This window comes from Phragmites australis, chromosome 7, assembly GCF_958298935.1.
Source record: "Phragmites australis chromosome 7, lpPhrAust1.1, whole genome shotgun sequence".
NCBI classification, from domain to species: Eukaryota; Viridiplantae; Streptophyta; class Magnoliopsida; order Poales; family Poaceae; genus Phragmites; species Phragmites australis.
In genome coordinates, this window is record NC_084927.1 from 26,985,931 (window position 1) to 27,002,411 (window position 16,481).

At 42.8% G+C, this 16,481-nt stretch overlaps 2 protein-coding genes across 9 annotated transcripts; both read right to left on the reverse strand.

Moving 5' to 3' along the window:
- Positions 1-135: 135 nt before the first annotated feature.
- Positions 136-8,377, reverse strand: LOC133924472 (sister chromatid cohesion 1 protein 2-like). Its single transcript, XM_062370021.1, has 15 exons — positions 8,114-8,377; positions 7,048-7,504; positions 6,922-6,962; positions 6,657-6,703; positions 3,996-4,057; positions 3,788-3,916; positions 3,563-3,700; positions 3,191-3,441; positions 2,914-3,100; positions 1,822-1,958; positions 1,328-1,737; positions 1,200-1,236; positions 1,082-1,106; positions 867-999; positions 136-501 (listed from the first exon to the last, which is right to left on the reverse strand). Exons 1-15 carry the CDS (start codon positions 8,238-8,240, stop codon positions 391-393), a joined length of 2,292 nt encoding a protein of 763 aa, XP_062226005.1. The 5' UTR covers positions 8,241-8,377; the 3' UTR covers positions 136-390.
- Positions 8,378-10,252: 1,875 nt separating this feature from the next.
- LOC133924473 (cyclin-dependent kinase G-2-like) lies at positions 10,253-16,160 on the reverse strand. 8 transcript variants are annotated; one of them, XR_009910814.1, is made up of 12 exons: positions 14,487-16,160; positions 14,270-14,398; positions 14,017-14,152; positions 13,844-13,932; positions 13,639-13,750; positions 13,432-13,538; positions 13,159-13,336; positions 12,987-13,085; positions 12,727-12,801; positions 11,451-11,570; positions 10,708-10,936; positions 10,253-10,582 (listed from the first exon to the last, which is right to left on the reverse strand). XR_009910814.1 is itself a non-coding variant. In XM_062370022.1 (7 exons), exons 1-7 carry the CDS (start codon positions 15,905-15,907, stop codon positions 13,240-13,242), a joined length of 2,091 nt encoding a protein of 696 aa, XP_062226006.1. In that variant the 5' UTR covers positions 15,908-16,160; the 3' UTR covers positions 12,847-13,239. The 8 variants fall into 8 exon arrangements, 1 of the variants encoding a protein (XP_062226006.1); XR_009910816.1 differs by lacking the exon at positions 12,727-12,801; XR_009910813.1 differs by lacking the exon at positions 12,727-12,801 and adding an exon at positions 11,024-11,363 and having other exon boundaries at positions 12,987-13,336.
- Between the last annotated feature and the right edge of the window lie 321 nt (positions 16,161-16,481).

Consider the following 16,481-nt stretch of genomic DNA (forward strand, 5'->3'; position numbering starts at 1 on the left):
ACTACAGTTACACACAAAGAGCATTACCAGCTCAGAATTAAGTCCTATGTTGATGCTTCCCAAAATGCTTGCCGGCTTCAACCCAAGACATCATGCCAAGCTCCGAGATTAAATGGAATGAGGCGCTCATGAATCGAAACTCGAAAGTCTGAAACCATAATGGCAAATGCCATCAACATTCAGCACCTGAGAAAAAACTGTAATTACATCTACTACTGTATTAAGTTAGAACTAAACCATAAACTTGAACACATCCTATGTTCCTAACCAGCTAACTACTCGTACATGCGCAGCTCATATATACATCGACCATCTAAAAATGCTACAGGCGATAAAAAACTGCTGGCTAAACTACCCTTAACAGAGGAGAATGCTAGGTTAATTCGGCAATTAGTTCCCACTCCTCCCAACCTCTGCTTCAAGTTGCGGAGTCGGGGAGAGCATGATATCCTCGTAAGGCTGTTCTTGATTGACTTCTATGAGCCCATGGCTCTTCAGAATCTGCACAAGAAAATGTGTCATATCAGTGGAACTAAGGATGTATTTCACTATTTACTAATAAGCTGCAAAGTATAGATATTCTTTTTGTTAACAGAATGGAATTATGATGGATAGTACAAATAAAATGAGATGCTCAAGATTCACAATTTGATGGATATTTACTAATTACTCGAGTAGAGAAATACGCCATATTAATCTGGTCACAAGAGAGGAAAGGATAGCGCATGTTCGGAATGGATATGTGAATGAACCTTGAATTATCATTTCTCAATGGCAATACATAAACAGTTCAAATGTTCAATCCTTCAAGAAAGAAACAAGTCACGCAGATTCATCTAGGAAGTAGGAAGTTACAGCAAACATACCAGAGTTTCGTAGAAGAACCTTGCTGAAGTTTTCCTCTTTTTCCCTTCAAGGGCTTGATTGAGACTTACAGATTTAGTCCCTTGCTTCCTGTTCTGATGGAGGAATAGCTCATGGAAGCACCTTGCTATTTTCCTAAATTAGTAAATATAGATAAGTAACAGACTAAGAGCAGGAAGAAAATAATTCTAAGCAACAGAACAAGATCATTAGCTACCTAGTTCTTGTTGAACTCAGAAAACCTGCAAAACGACAATGTGCATATAAGAGCCTGACAAAGCACAAACATATACAGTACAGCATATGCACAAACTACTGCAATTTATAAACATTACCTTCACCTCTGGTATGTTCTTCATCCATAGGAATATCCTGCAAGTAAATGTCATTTCAAATGGCATCATTTTCATCATAATATCGTAGACAAATCTATCCAGCGAGTGTGATGCATACACTTGCTTACCTCATCTATATTGTCTAGAGCTGCATAAAGTGCTTCATTGTGCAATGGAATATGGTTTTCTGATTCATGCGGTCCCTTTTTCGATGGTACTACTGAACTAGGTTCATCTCCTTTGACTTGAGTGTCATTCTCTTTGGTCATGGCATCGTGACATTCACAAACATCATCTTGAAGATGTCTCTTTTCCGTGTAACAGCCAGCAGGAGACTCAAAATCTGTTGGCTCATCCAATTCTCTCTTTCTTGGTTCATCTAGAATGCTTTCTCGTTCTGTATTTCCAGCATCCTTGCAAGAATGGCTAGATTCAGAACGTTTGTAAGAAAGACACTTTCTTGCTTTAACTGATTCCCCGCGTGAACTTTCAGGTGCCTCTGGTGCAGTAATGTGAGCAAGGTGGACTGAAGTTTGATCTGTCGAAATAAGATGACACACTGAGTTACGGTTAAAGTTTCCATCAATAATTGTGTGTAGTAACGGATGAATGATTGACCTACATGGAATCAGTGGATCCATGAAAGTATCTAGCAGACAACCAATTTTTTCCACCTTCCAAATTTCAAGATAAGTGTGAGGTGCCTTCCTTCTTTGGTGCACTAGATCCTTTGTATCCTCTATTGCTTTTTTCAACATCCTATAACAAGGAAAAAATATATATTACCAAAATAGAGCGATGTTACAATTCAGTAGAAGCATGGATTGGTCCATAGTATTCTGAGAACCATTTTGAAGAAAGTGCAGCTCACCACCTCCCTAGTCCCAACAAAAAAAAAATGAAGAACATGGAAAACAAGCCCCCACTACGTCTTCAGGTGTCCAAAGTGATGCCAATAGAACTCCACTGTGAAAACTTCTAAGGCTTGTTTGACTAGATTAGGTTTCTTTGAATCCCTTTGTCTGCTTTATAATCATAAACAATTAGAGAAGTCTACTCAACCAAAGTCAAGAAGTGTGAGGTTATAAACCCCAATAGAGTAACTTCCTGCTGACAAGGCAGGAAATTAGCATGAAAGCTATTTTAGTTTGAGCACCAAATCACCAAAAAAATATTCCCTCCAAACAAGTCAAGGACATAGCCTACGGATTATTTCATCACTTTTTAAAATTTCATGTTAAGCGCAAAAGGATTTAGGAGAACTGAATACCGGACTGATAACTTTGGTCCATATCTTTTTTTCTCTTGCTGTTTGTCAACAAGTTCTCTTTTTCTCTTCTTCCAACAGAAATTGAATTTGAGTTCAAAATTTCAAATTGATTTTATAAAATTAACAGCTATCTCATTTTTTTATGAATTTTCCATGTTGGTCAAACCAAAATAATTTTCATCTTTGTACGCAGATAATGATTATGATTTGCATTAGACAAATCCAACCAATAAGCTTCTATGAGATAATCGATACTCTACCTTGTCTTAAATAACTATATGAAAAACAAATGAGAGCTCAGCTTTATAAGAGAAGCCAGAACTTTGCTTAAGCTGATAAGAAAAGCAAAAGCTAACAGTACCTACTCCTATGATGCATTCAAGCAAGCATGTATAGGTAATGCAACAGGTGAAAAGTTCGTACAAAGCTAGAAGTTCTGCTTACTCATTAGATAGTACGATATCCTCATCATACAATGACCACATTAATCTTCTCCTAACCCGCCGCTTGTTTTCTCTGTCTGTTGGCAGATAATCTTTATTGTACAATCCCCTTCTTCTCTTTCTAGTAATCTGGCACATCTCAATTTTAGCTGGTGTCCTAACCCTAAATCTAGGAGAAGAGGGTGGCCCTGGATCAGAAGCAAATAAAGCCCACAAGTCACAAAAATGAGTATAATGAAGACCATACATAGAACAGGAAATTTTATCACAAAACGAACCTGGGACACCCTCAAGCAAGGGCTCTGGAGTGGAAGGTGATAGGTCATTGATTTTACAACCTACGGCAGGAGGTTCCAGTGACTCATGTTCTTCAATGTCATGTTCTGGAAATCCTCCTACAGGTGGTCCAGTGTTTGATTTTCCCTGCAGTGACCCATTTTCTGATTCTTCAATTGAGGGGTAATTTGCACTCAGACCTGCACAGGTCATATTCTGCAGAACATTATCAGATTGTTGGCCTTCTCGATTCCTGTTTCAAAGCATGCTTAATCTGGTCAACATCTACCAAAAACATCACTTAAAATCTGTAAGTAAATGGATTGCTGTGACAAAAAGAAAAATTGTGGAGCAAAAAAGTAGTTTTTACTCACTCTGGCAGTGGGATAGAACAAGCAGAACCCATGTCCTCATCCATGTCCACTTCTCTTATAGATTTATCACCCATTTTGCCTTTATTTGAAGGATCATTTACTTCAGCCACAATATCCAGCATCTCAGGCGGAAGAATACTGTTCCAAATTCATCTTGGGAATCAGCAACAGAGTAAATGCACTCTTATGCTGTCAGGATCGAAAGGCAACACTCAGTATACTTACTCCTTCACTGGTGTGAACCAAGCAGAATCTGCATTCTGATCTTCTCTTTCAGGTATATCCCCTTTGGTACTCAAGTCTAGAATATTATTTACTTCACTAATGGCACCAATCACTTCAGGTGGGAGAGCGCTGCATTACAAGTGCAGTTCAGAAATCCAGAGGAATTAATCTTTTGTTAACATTGTTAGGAAGAAGCCTAAGTACTTACATGTATTCCGGCATAAAACAAGTAGAATCTACACCATATGAACTTGTGGCCCTCTGATAAGACTGTCCAATTGAACAGAAGTTACGCTTCAGTTTCTCAAACAAATAAGATGTGAAAACAAGATGTAGCAGCAATACTGCAACCAAATTATTGAAGCAAGGGGTATCACATATCTAAGGTGCAAATATGAGTGTAATTATTTTACAAAATGGCCTGTAAATGTTGAAGCTAACCTTTAATAGATATATTCCAAAGTTAATAGCATAAGAGACAACAACAGGCTAGAACACTTAGATCAGTTGCTGGTAAATAAGAGTCTTACAACAAATAATATCAGCCATATAACACGAGCAGTGGTGAGAAAGATCCACCATCCTAAAAATACATAAAGGATTCTTACGATCAACAGAATCCACGTTATCAGAGAGCACAGTAGAAACAGCATGAAGACACGCCACTCCACAGGCTACTCGAGTGCGGACGCGACCAAGACTTACTCGTCAGTCTCACCATCTGCTTCAATGAAGTCCGGATCGTCCTATGAAGGCACAAGCAAGGATGAGTACAAATGTACTCAGTAAGTCTTAACCCTTGCCCTACGGCGGGGGTACAAATACATGCATATGATATCGGCAAGGAATAAGTTGTAAGGTTAATCTTTGCGGAAATGCCAAGTTTACACATGTCATGGTGTATTTTTCTTAAAGCGGCTTTATGAAAGCGTCATATCAATATTCTCAAATGAAGGAGAGGGTGGTCGGCCGTGGTTGAAAGGTCACTAGGGGCCAAGTTTTAATGTTACTGGACACTCCGTCCATGGCAACCCACGGCACACGGCCGGACCTATTCTAAAAATAGGCACACCTTGCCCACTCACACACCAAGTAAAACACACACAACCCAAACAAGTTGCTGTGACCGAACCGTAGTTCGTTAATAACTATGGGACATGGCTATTCGAATAGTTTAACCTCCACAGAATGGTACAATTTACCCATTACCCACAAGCTGAGTTTAGCAACATACCACCGTCGTGATAGTGTGACTCAACAAAGTTATTACCCACCATAGCATCATCTCACTAGCCGTCTATGAGAGTTAAACAAGGGTTTTTGACCTTTACTAGACCTCCAACCGGGTCGCCAAATATGCACCTTCTCCATGGTCTCCCGTTGCACACCTGTCTCCGGACAACCAGTAAACTAGCTGATAGGGTTTAGACTAAGCCCTGCCACGTACAGGGTCCAGTGGCTGTACTGTAAAGACTAGGTAGGATGTCACAACAATTTGGTCCTTAATCGAGCTAAGACAAACATCTCCACACGAAGCCTGCCACATAGGCAGCACGTCAACTCCCAAAGCGTTCCCGATGGAACCCTGATTTTCCCCAGTTCTAACTTGTTCTCATACTGTTATCAACATCCGATAAGTTATCTCATCCCACAACTCACGCAACACAAAACACCAAGTTTTACACAGCTCGCAAAGCTATATATTTGATTAAGCATGAAATAACAGTAGAGATTACCGTCCTAAGCATACTAGTAACAAGGTAATTGTCTTAGCGCAAATAAAGTAGCTGAGACGAAAATCCTAAGGTTACCAAGATTATATTCAGAATGATCGCAAACAGGCTGGCTAATCTTCAATAAGACATAACTAGCTCAACGGTTTAAATTATGCCAACAAGTAACACTTCATGCAATTAATTGATGAAAAACGGCTCCTACAGGTCGTGGTGATAAAACTAGTTTCAATATGATCAAAGGAAAATGAATTGAGACTTGTCTTCGTTGAAGTCCTCGAGGGGGTCCTGCTTGAAGTCTTGGCTGGCGGGTGGCGGGTGGCGGGTGGCACAGGCGCGCAGGTCCGGCGGCAGCGAGCTCGGGCGCACGCGGGCGGCAGAAGGAAGAAGAAAGAGGCGGCCGGGCCTGGCTGACGTGCAGAAGAGAAGGGAAAAGAGAGAGAGGGCCGGGAGAGGGAGTGAAAACGGGCCAGCCAAAAGAGAAAAAAAGAGATGGGCCGGGGAATAAAAAGAAAAGAGAGACGGAGATGGGCTGCTGAGAAAAGAGATTTGAGCCCAGAGAGAGAAGAGACAAAGATTTAGAAATTGAGTTTGAATTTTGAAATGATTTTTGAATTCGAATTTTGGCTGAAAACTAGGATGTTACAGCTGGGCAGGTAAAGGTGGCGCCTAGAGACAGTCCCAAATTATTGTAGAACAGACCACACCCCATGAGTTGCTGGCCTCAGGACACTGGGTCGTAAGGAGCAGTTGGCACAAACTTGGTCCACAGAAGGCCGTTGAAGCACTATTATTCTTTCAGCTTTACCATTTAGCACATGAGGGAAATCTGCAATGGTCAGGTGCGTATGGATTCAATTCCTCATGTGGAATATGTTTTGCCATTAGCAGTTGGCTGTGGTTTAGCCTGATTGGAGCCTGTCATACTTCTGGATCGCATTAGGTGTCTGCTTCAGTGACGCCTTCCTTCCAATGTTTGGGAGTCCGGTAGGTGCATAGTGTCACTTACCTAGCTCGTAGGTTTCGTTAGTTTCATGATTTCTTCATTCCGGATGTTATTAATAAAAGATATTTCGTCATAAGTGCATGCGCATGTTGATGCGATCAGGTGGGTGGTAGGAGAGGGAGCTGCATACCTCATATGAATAGGCGGCATGATGGCGCTCATCTTCCAATAGAATATCTATACAAAAAGAAGCAGCAAATATATAAAATGGCCTCATTTCGTTGTTTCACAATCGAAATAACATATAAAATAATGTATTTGCAACTTTTCAGATATATGCATGCTAGTTCCCATATGCAGAGGTACAGTTGAAGTATCTAAAGAAAAAAAATGGATGAGAAAGCAACAATGAAAGTGCAAGGCAATGCTAATGACATTAATAGTGTCATTGCTACCTTGATGTGCCAACTGATGGTGGTCCTCACTGTCATTATCTCTGCGACAAAGGTTAAAAGGATAGCTAAGAAACCACGTTCCAAGTAAGAAATTAACAAGAGTAGTATATGACCAGGTATTCTTACGTATCTTCAGCAATCTCCAAATCGAAAGAGTCAAGCTCAAATCTTTTTGGTATCGTGAAGTTTGACAGATCAGTTGGCACAAGTGTTTCTCGGATTACCACAGATGATTGTACAATAACTTCTGTCTCTAGCCTAAAAGAGAGGCCTTCACTTGATATCGGACCAGAAATTTCAGTTGTTATCGCAGCATGAACAGCTTTCTTGACTTTGCTGGTATCTTGTTGGGCTACCACTGATCTTCCTGCACGAACAGCTTTCTTCACTTGCTTCAGAACTCCATGCATTGATCTTCCAGTTGGCATACTTGGTTCAGCGCAATGTCTTGGTTGAAATGAGCGAAAAAGTTGATTGCAACCATGGTAGATGTATTCCACTTTCTTGGAGTATATCCTAACAATTCCAAGCAGAAGCAGTGCCAGTATTCTGTGTGGGGTTTCGACATCGGACAAAATCTTATCTGCCAACGGTGAGAGGGAAAGTGTAAGCGTCACAAACCTATTAGGAAAAAAAAAAAACGGCTCAGTCTAAAGCCGCCCCCTTTCTACCAACATCACTAAGAACTTGAACAGCACTTGGATAGATGATCGTCTAATTCAATGTTATTAGTGTTCGGCGTTGATGGCGAGCTGGTTCGCACAGTATGTCTTGCTGGCGCACGACACTAGGAATGATTATTATGCTCGAATGTCATCAGCAGAACCATCAATAAAACCCTCACCGAGCCAAAATTCCCAAAACTTCCACTGGACAAAAACCACATACTATGACCAAAAACATATATAAAACACCACCCAAAACTGACAAACCCACAAGTAAGCACTGCTCTCTCATGCCCGTGTCCTCTTGCCCAAATTTCCCTCGCATGTTTGGTTTTATAACCTAAAACCCCACACAAACCCTTCATTCTCCTCTCTTCTCCGACTGTTCCAGACCAACATCACAGATTAGAGAAACCCCCTCCTTGATCAATCCTTACCCTTACAAAAACCCGCCCTAAAAACCCACAGAAAAAAAAAAGAGAGAAGGGGTTGATCTCGCATTGCAGGAGTCAACATCGAATCGTTACCGACGGAGGCAACGATGTCCGTGCGCGCAACCTGCTCCCGGCTCAGCGCCGCCTCGCCGCAGACAGCCGCCACCCACACCGTCCCGAGCGCGCCCTTCTTGGTCAGCAGGACCTTGGAGTAGAACATCTCGTCCGCCTCGTAACCGCCCGCTCGACGCCGAGCGCCGCCGCCGCTACGACCGGCGCGCCAATGCAAGCGCCCGCCCCGGCCTTGTAGGCCGCTCCAACGGCCGGCGAGAGTGGAAACTGGAAACCCCGAGCCGAGGGAGCCTGACGAAAGCAGAGGGGAAGGAGTGGGGATGGAGTGAAATGGTGCGTTTGGATCCTTGGGCTCGCCTGCGCTTGCCGAGTCAGAATAGTGCTTTAGTTCGAGATTAGATGAAAATGAGTTATTTATATTTTTTATGATTTAATGATTTAATTTTTTGTTTGATTAGAGTGGATAGGATGATTCATTTATATTGCATAAAATTATAAAAATGTATGTAATAGAGCATTACAAAGTAATTTATTTTTTCATCAAATAACCTAGAGTTAGAAACATTTTTATAAATTAATACATCATATGAAAAGAATATTAGTGAATTTTGCTATATTTTTAGAAATTTATTTGAGGCATTAAAAATTGCTACAAGTTATAAATGTATGCTTCTTTGATAAATGTAAGTAAATATTTGGCTTAGACTTTTTGGATAATATCAATTAAAACGGGTTGCTAGTGAGCTTTAATTTATTCATAAAAACGTTTAGAATTTTTAAACCATATTTGTACTTCCAAATAAAATCAAGAGTTAAATAAAAAAACATAAATATATTAAAAAAAGAACAAACAACGAAAACTGGATAAGCCAATCCTGTTATTTTCACCGGAACGAGCCATCCAGCCTAACCAGAAATATTTTTCTATCCTAGTCGTCCATCTTCTAGACGGGTTCAATCCATCCAACCAAAAGTACACGAAGTGAATGGTGTTTGGTTGGGTGACGAGTACACTTCGAGCTTGCGCTGATAAGAAAAAGTCTCGCTACTACCAGAGAGTCGATTCAACAAGCTAGCAAGACAAGGCTTGTTCATGCGGACAAGGCTAGGCAAAGCTTGTCGGGAACCAAACAGACAAGTAGTTGCCCCTCAGTTTGAGATGTTGTGGAGGTTTTGGAAACTTTTTTGTTTCTCTTTTTTTTTCTTGTTTTGGATTTGTGTTATTGCTTGCCCTTTTTACGGAGAAGGATAACCACAGTGATGGAATAAATCGAATGGTATCAATGAGATTCGCAAGGCCAGTCGTCGAAGATATAGGCAATATATATTTGGCATTGATCATTATGGGTATAGTATCATCAGTGGATTACTCGGTTGTGTATACTTATTTTCTAAACATTAAATTAGGGACCAATAATAGTTACTCTTAGACGTATCCAACCGCTCACTAATTATTAGCTCTACAATTAACATATTTGGTCATTCTGAGCAATAACGGTTAACGGTACTTCTTTGACCTATAGTACACAGTACAGTAGCTTCAAAAGTAAAGGTCAAATTTTACAAATTTTAACTACAGATTCTAGGAGTGGTAATGACCACCTCTATTCAGAAAACAACAACAATTTGGCGACTAAAAACGCTTTATTTTGAAGCATGGCGAGTACTGTGGTACATTAGAGCTCGACAATATCTTTTGTCTGCCGGTTGCAGGTGTACTTCACCGGTTGGTCACATTTTAAACCTGGGAGCCTGGAATCTACCTGAACCCAGTGGACCGTTGTAAGTTCTGTGTGCCGTCTGCGGTAATTTCTCCTTCACGAGTCGGTATGAAACCGCGAATGAGCGACGGGACCCAACCCGAGGCAACGCAGGAGGTGCTTTTGCTGCTGCTTCCAGCGTATCGTTTGTTACCGCCCCTCTCATTCCTCGAGGCCCGCTGGTTGGTCAACACGTGGACGACAGGCACGGCAAGCCAGACCCGTTAACCGTCTCGTCAGCGGCGAGTCTTGTCGCAGGAGTAACTCCGTTGCCGGGCTCCGGGGGATGTGCGCCGACGTGGGTCGCAGCCTCGCGAGCACAAGTACACACAAGTACGCGACCACAATCACCCGTTACGCGTACGGGAAGGTTCGTTCGACTGGTGAGATGGATGCTCAGGATGCTTAACATATTTTTACCCCTGTCATATCGAATAGGCAGTAGTCACATGGATCATTCCTCCAGATGCAAAAAGTAAAGTAGCAGTACATTACACGCTACGCTTTATTTATTTTTCTTAGAGAGGGGCGTCCACACAATGCACTTTCGAGCGGTCCACACTGCCGCTCCGGCCTCCGGGTATGTGTTAGTTCGTGCATATGCTACTTTTCTCTTGCGATGATGCATGTAGTTCCACTTTTTCCATGCAGACTGTGAGCTGCCTTGCAATATCAGCCTCCGACGTGATCTCATCTCACCCGAGCCCCGGCACGGACTGTGAGCAAGCCCCTGCAACTCCAACCGCTGCAATTAGCACAACCACGAAGAGGGAGGGATACTTGAACTGACCTGACCGCGCACACCAAAAAAGAAATGGATCGAGCAGCGTCAAAAGCCCTGGACTTAAAACTGACCGTGGAAGACCTGAGACGAGGATGTCTTGAGCGAACACAACGCACGCGGCTTAAGGGAGCGACGCTGAAATGACAAAGCAATCCTGGAGGCCACTCCAGGGCGAGCAAGCGAGATCAGCGGCTCAGTGCACCTCGCAGGCGGCAGTTGGCAATCCAAGTGCAATATTTGGTGGAAGCATCAACCATCACAAGGTACGGAAGATAAGCTAAAATTTGTGGACCTGCAAACCTAAAACAGAGGAATAAAAAACTGCCTAAACGAATGATGCTTGTGCACGTCGAAAACAGAGGGAAAAATTGTCTAAACAAAACTTACCACCTATCAAAAATTGTCCAGTAAATCTACGTGAGCCATAATGCGGAATAAAACTACACAAGAGCCGCGACAAACATCTCTTGGACAACATAAGTTTTGAAGCACAGAATTTATGCACCCCAAAAAGCTCTATTCCATGTAAAGCTCACCAAAAACTTAATGAAAGAAAGGATACGATCAAATGGCACGGAACATAGAGCAATACTCAGCATACTAATTTTCCCCTGATTCACTAATATATATCTTGGGGGGGGGGGGTGCACATTTGCAAGTTTGCAAGACAGAAATATTGTTTTTCAGTAACCTAAGATAGAACTGTCATCTGAAGATAAGCAACAACCTATGCAAACAAAAATATAGACAAATGGTCTCCAAATCAGTAAGAGGAATGGTTACATTTATGTACAAGGAAGGGTAGTAGACTGACCACTATGGTTCACTATAGTAAAAGATGAACACTTTTGAAGGCCCTCCACAAAATTTAGTCACTTAGGTACAACAAGCTGACAGCCATCAAGCTTCCTATCTTGAAGCAGCCACAGCTTAGCTGCAGATGTGTCATAGAACAATTGTGAGTTTAACCAACTCTCTCAGCACTTCAGCGGCATAAAGAAGTAATTATCACGAAACACAAAGTACACAATGAGGGAACAGATCGTCGGCTAACAATTCAAGGAGCAGGAAATCAATATCCCAGACTGAATGAACATTCAACACATAAATTAAAAAGCTTACGCTGAGCAAGTAACAAGTGAACTACATTGCTGGATAACACAAGAACGTGATCTTTCTTAGCACCATTTATATTTCGCGTGCATGGTTTCAACTTAAGCAATCGACAGATATGTGCTCAACTGCTCAATAACATAACGATTTGGGAGTGAAGAGATTTTATTCAGTGGCAACACAAAACAGACACCTTCCTACAATTCCACATACTGAAAAAAGGGTCATCTGAACCTCAAAACTGTTTCCAAACAAGTACTACACCATTCAGCTAAGAAGGAAACAGAACAAATAACCTAATATTTATTTTTATAGAATCAATACAGATAACCATTGCGAATCTCATAGCCATTACATTAACCAACAGGGGAACAGATTGTACTAACATGCAAGAGGGGGGGGGGTGCACAGCATAATGTACGAGAAATTTACAGTAATTTTTCTGCCAAAATAGAGAATACTAAAATCAGAAGTAACTACCAAACATATATTAGATGCATGCATTCAGTTTCAAGTTCCCAATTTGTTTGATGGAAATGCGCAAAGCCTTGTCAAAAGAGTAACTTCAAAGAACCATGACTTGTGTTACTAGTGTATCCCACAATTGATTGGCCTATAACTTGGTAAAGAAAATGAGTGCAGAAAAGCACTGCAATATCTGTTCTGCACTGTCATTGATTTCTTATAGTCGAAATGGCGGGGGGGAATCCATGCAGGAGATATCTCACTTAGCTCAGTTTTATGTCTCTTTTATTCGTTTTCTTTTTAACTTATTTTCAGAATTTGGATATGGGAGCTAACTTCAAAAGGAAGATAGCACATTAATATTAAGTCTATTCACCTAAATAATCTTAAGATTATAATGCTTCTGGTACAAGGACAATTGATCTTTCAGAAAAGACAAGTTGCATGCCCGTTAGTTTTATAGTCAGCAATACAACACCACTTGAGGCGATCGGCTTCTGAATATATTTTACCTTCCAAGTTGCATTAATGTCCATTGATTTCATGGTGAAAAGAAAAAGGCATCCTTCCCTGCGCTTCTTTCGTCTCTTGCAAACAAAATGCAAAGATCAAAAGAAAAGGCACAAGGTGCGTAGAGAAAAAAAATGATAATTTTTTTCTTTTAAATCCAACGCACTGAACATTGTTTACAACGTACCAATCTGGAATATTTTACATACAGAAGTTCCAAAGGTGAAGCTAGTGTAACCAATAAAAGCCAACATTGCCACACCTTACGATGCAGGCAGAATATATTTCCTTTTATGATCAATCTTGATGGAGAGTGTTAATCCTGCAACATAAACCTTATCCACTTAAACCGGCACCAAGCCTGCTAAACAACACTATCAGTCTCTGCTAGACACCGAGAAGATGTGATACTTCATGGCCATGGCACATCTCACCTCAGAAGATATCTGACCTTGCTGATTCAGGATAAAGCATAACAGTTAGTACGAACAGAAAACCCAAGCAAGGAGTTTTAGTCAGCCAAAAAGCCCACGGTCGCCTATGTTCCCTTGCAGTTCTTTCAAACGTTGCTCCTCTAGAGGGTCAGGACTCTTCAAATACCTTTTGGTACGCCTGTGTGGTTTTAAATATAAGAAATCAATTTTGGCTGTATGAAATAGAATCATGTAATATAAGACCAAACTGAAACAAGTGGTTTTGAAAATTACCTGTCCAATTCGTTAAGAGCAGGGAATGTCGGCATGAAGTCCTTGGATTTAGGTAGAGGAACTTCAGAGAACCATTTGTGCTTCAGAGCATCATCTGCTGAGATACGCTGTATGAGACAGACAATTGTGCTCAGATAGAACTGCTGGAAGAGAATACAAAAATCACATAGTCAAATACCAATTGGAGAGTATGAAATATTGTATTACCTTATCAGGATCATAAGTTAACAGTCCGTTCAACAGATCAAAACCAGCTTCAGACAGGATTGGTCGCCCAGAAAAAGATACAGCTGGGAACTTATCCCTTAGCCTGTTACACCTGAGAAGATGACCAAAAAATAGGAATTCTGTCATACAAAAATACACTCAGCAAAACAACAACAAAAGCAAGTATAAATGTAAAGACACTTACGGTTGTTTGACAAAATTGGCTTTGACACCTGGTAATTTGGCATATCCAGGCCAAATCATCTCATCAGGCGTGCCAAGTGTTGTAAATATCTGCAAAAGAAGTACCTTCACCATATGATATCATAAATAAAAGTTAAATCGAGAGCAATAGGAGTTCACAACAACAAAAAATACCTTATGTAGCTGTTCAAGTTCTGATTTTCCATTGAATAATGGTTCTTTGGCAAGAAGCTCTGCCATTATGCAACCCACGGACCACATATCAATAGCAGTAGAATACTCCTTTGTTTTTAGCAATAGTTCTGGGGCCCTGTAGCCATAAGGAGCAAGAAAGGTGAGTTCTTGATTGACCAAACGGAACTCATCGAATAATTTGGGAAGAAAACCAAAATACTGCTGAGGAATCTGGTGTTGGCCGATGACCTACCTGTACCACAAAGTCACAACCAATTGAGTATAAGGTTTTAGTGGGCTCCCATATTGACGAGACAGTCCAAAATCACATATTTTCAACTCACCGCGGTTATTCAGCAAAAGATTTGAGGTCTTCAGGTCCCTGTAAAAATGGCAGGCACGTATCAGCAACAGTAGAACAGATTCAACAACACATGCAAACAAAGAATAGAAGGTAAATCAATTATTACCTATGAAGTACCCAATTGTCATGTAGATACTTTACACCCTCTAACAGCTGAAGCATCAAACATTTGACCTCACTTTGGGTATATGGTTGTTTCATTGTTTCCATGACGCCCTTAAGATCATGTTCCATGTACTCCATCACCATAAAAATACTATCTAGACTAGATCCAACTACTACTTCCTTAACATCAACAATGGAAGGATGATGGAAAGACAAGATAATGTTTATTTCCCTAAGAGAGGTTAATGGGAAACCTTCTCGCTCCTTCTCCATCTTTACCTTCTTCAACGCCACAATCTCACCTGTCTTCTTATCCTCCGCTCTGTATACAACACCATATGTGCCTTCATTAATCTTGTTGAGCTGCTCAAACTCATCAACACTTCTGCAACCTTGAAGCATATTGATACACCTGTGTGGTGGCTTTACTGGTTCAGGGGTCTCAGGTCTGTGCGCTTCATTCTCTGAGTCAGTATCTGACATATGATTTTCTGCATCACTGTCACTAGCCTGCTCCCTGTCAACATCCATATAGTCATCTTTATCTACTTCATAATCTTCATTCTCGTCATTACCCATTCTCCCAGAGTCAGAGGACCTAGACATGGTCCTCCCTCCAGAGATATCACTGACCACAACCTCACCAAGTTCTAGGCTAGTAGCCTTTTTCCTCTGCCTCAACTCAGCGGAGTCTGCAGGCGATGCACTTTTCTTCTTCGTAGGTGCTGCCCCGTCTTCCTCGTCGTCATTAGCACCCGCCCATCTTGAAGTTGATATGTTCCTCATTCTTGGATACTCCTCTTCCTCCTCCAGCACTCTATTGGCCTCATGCTCCTGCAACTGTTCAGCACTCTCTATACCAGCAGTAGGCTCCACATCCAACATAACTGGGCTGTGGTCATGCAGAGGCAGCGGGGGAGGCGGAGGAAGCTCAGCAGGCATGGATTCTACTACTTTCTTGCCCTTTGCTGCATCAGAATGTGGCGGCTTTGGGCTATCCCTGTCCCAAATTATTGGTGAGAATTTCCTCTTCTTGCTCAGTGACGGGACTGCGGCACCCACCGCCGTGGCTGCAGCCGCCACCTCGCCCTCCCTGCTAGAACTGGACACGCCATTCTCCCTGGCTCTATGAGGCCTCCCACCAGAGTCATCAGACGCGCTGCCGCTCAGCACCTCACCGGGCTCCCGATCCCCAAGCCTCCCCACGAGGCGGCTCCTGTGTGGCGGCGAGCGGCAGCGGCCGTGGCCATTGGCGAACACCCTGCCACCCCTGCTGTGACCGCCGTCGCGGCGGCAGTCGGCCTCGCGGTGGCGGCCGCCGAGGTGGTGGTGGTGCTCCTTGCTCCTCCTGGAGGCCACCGCGTCGAGCTCCCGCTCCCTCGCCTCGTAGTCCCTGTGCCCTCCGTGGTGCCCAGCGGCCATGAGAGAATCGAACGAACCCCCTCACCCGAAATTCCGCGGCAAACCCTAGATCCGTACCAAAACCTAGAAAAAATATCGGCGCGATTCGGACCGGGCTGGGGTTCGGATCTGACCTTGGATCAAGCGGCCGCGTGGGCGCCTCCGACGGCCGCGCGTGGAGGCGGAGGCGAGAAGGGTAGGGAAGGCGGCGGCGTGGGGTGCGGTGGTGGGTTCGGCGAGGGGAAACGAGAGAGAGAGAGCAAGGGGACGGAAGCGACTGCTGCTGGGGCGGCCGCTCCGCGTTATTACGGGTTGGCTCTCGGGTTTCATTTTCTGGACTTCGGCGAACCCGCGGGTTCCGCTGCGTACGTGGTTTCGAGTCTGGATGACGAGTGGGGCCGCCCGTGAGGAAGGTCGTGTGGGTCCAGACTATCAGTGCCACATCGGACACGTGCTTGAGATGCTTTGGGCTGGGCCGGCTGAGTGTACAGATAAAACACTAGGCTGAAATTGCAAGATGACTAGCTCCAAACCGGGCACTGCTAATTCCCGCGCGCCCGCGAAGAGGCGTCCGCGCCACCCGAACAGTCCCTTT

What these genes read in the sequence shown, in the direction of transcription:
- LOC133924472 (XM_062370021.1), bottom strand. Translation starts at nt 8,240, where the DNA reads ATGTTCTACTCCAAGGTCCTGCTGACCAAGAAGGGCGCGCTCGGGACG. An exon ending in TGGTTCACACCAGTGAAGGA is followed by an intron (nt 3,701 to 3,787) that starts GTAAGTATACTG and finishes AATTTGGAACAG; the next exon opens with TATTCTTCCGCCTGAGATGC. An exon ending in CTGAGTTCAACAAGAACTAG is followed by an intron (nt 1,000 to 1,081) that starts GTAGCTAATGAT and finishes TTACTAATTTAG; the next exon opens with GAAAATAGCAAGGTGCTTCC.
- LOC133924473 (XM_062370022.1), bottom strand. Translation starts at nt 15,907, where the DNA reads ATGGCCGCTGGGCACCACGGAGGGCACAGGGACTACGAGGCGAGGGAG. An exon ending in GACAATTGGGTACTTCATAG is followed by an intron (nt 14,399 to 14,486) that starts GTAATAATTGAT and finishes CCATTTTTACAG; the next exon opens with GGACCTGAAGACCTCAAATC. An exon ending in GCCAATTTTGTCAAACAACC is followed by an intron (nt 13,751 to 13,843) that starts GTAAGTGTCTTT and finishes TCATCTTCTCAG; the next exon opens with GTGTAACAGGCTAAGGGATA.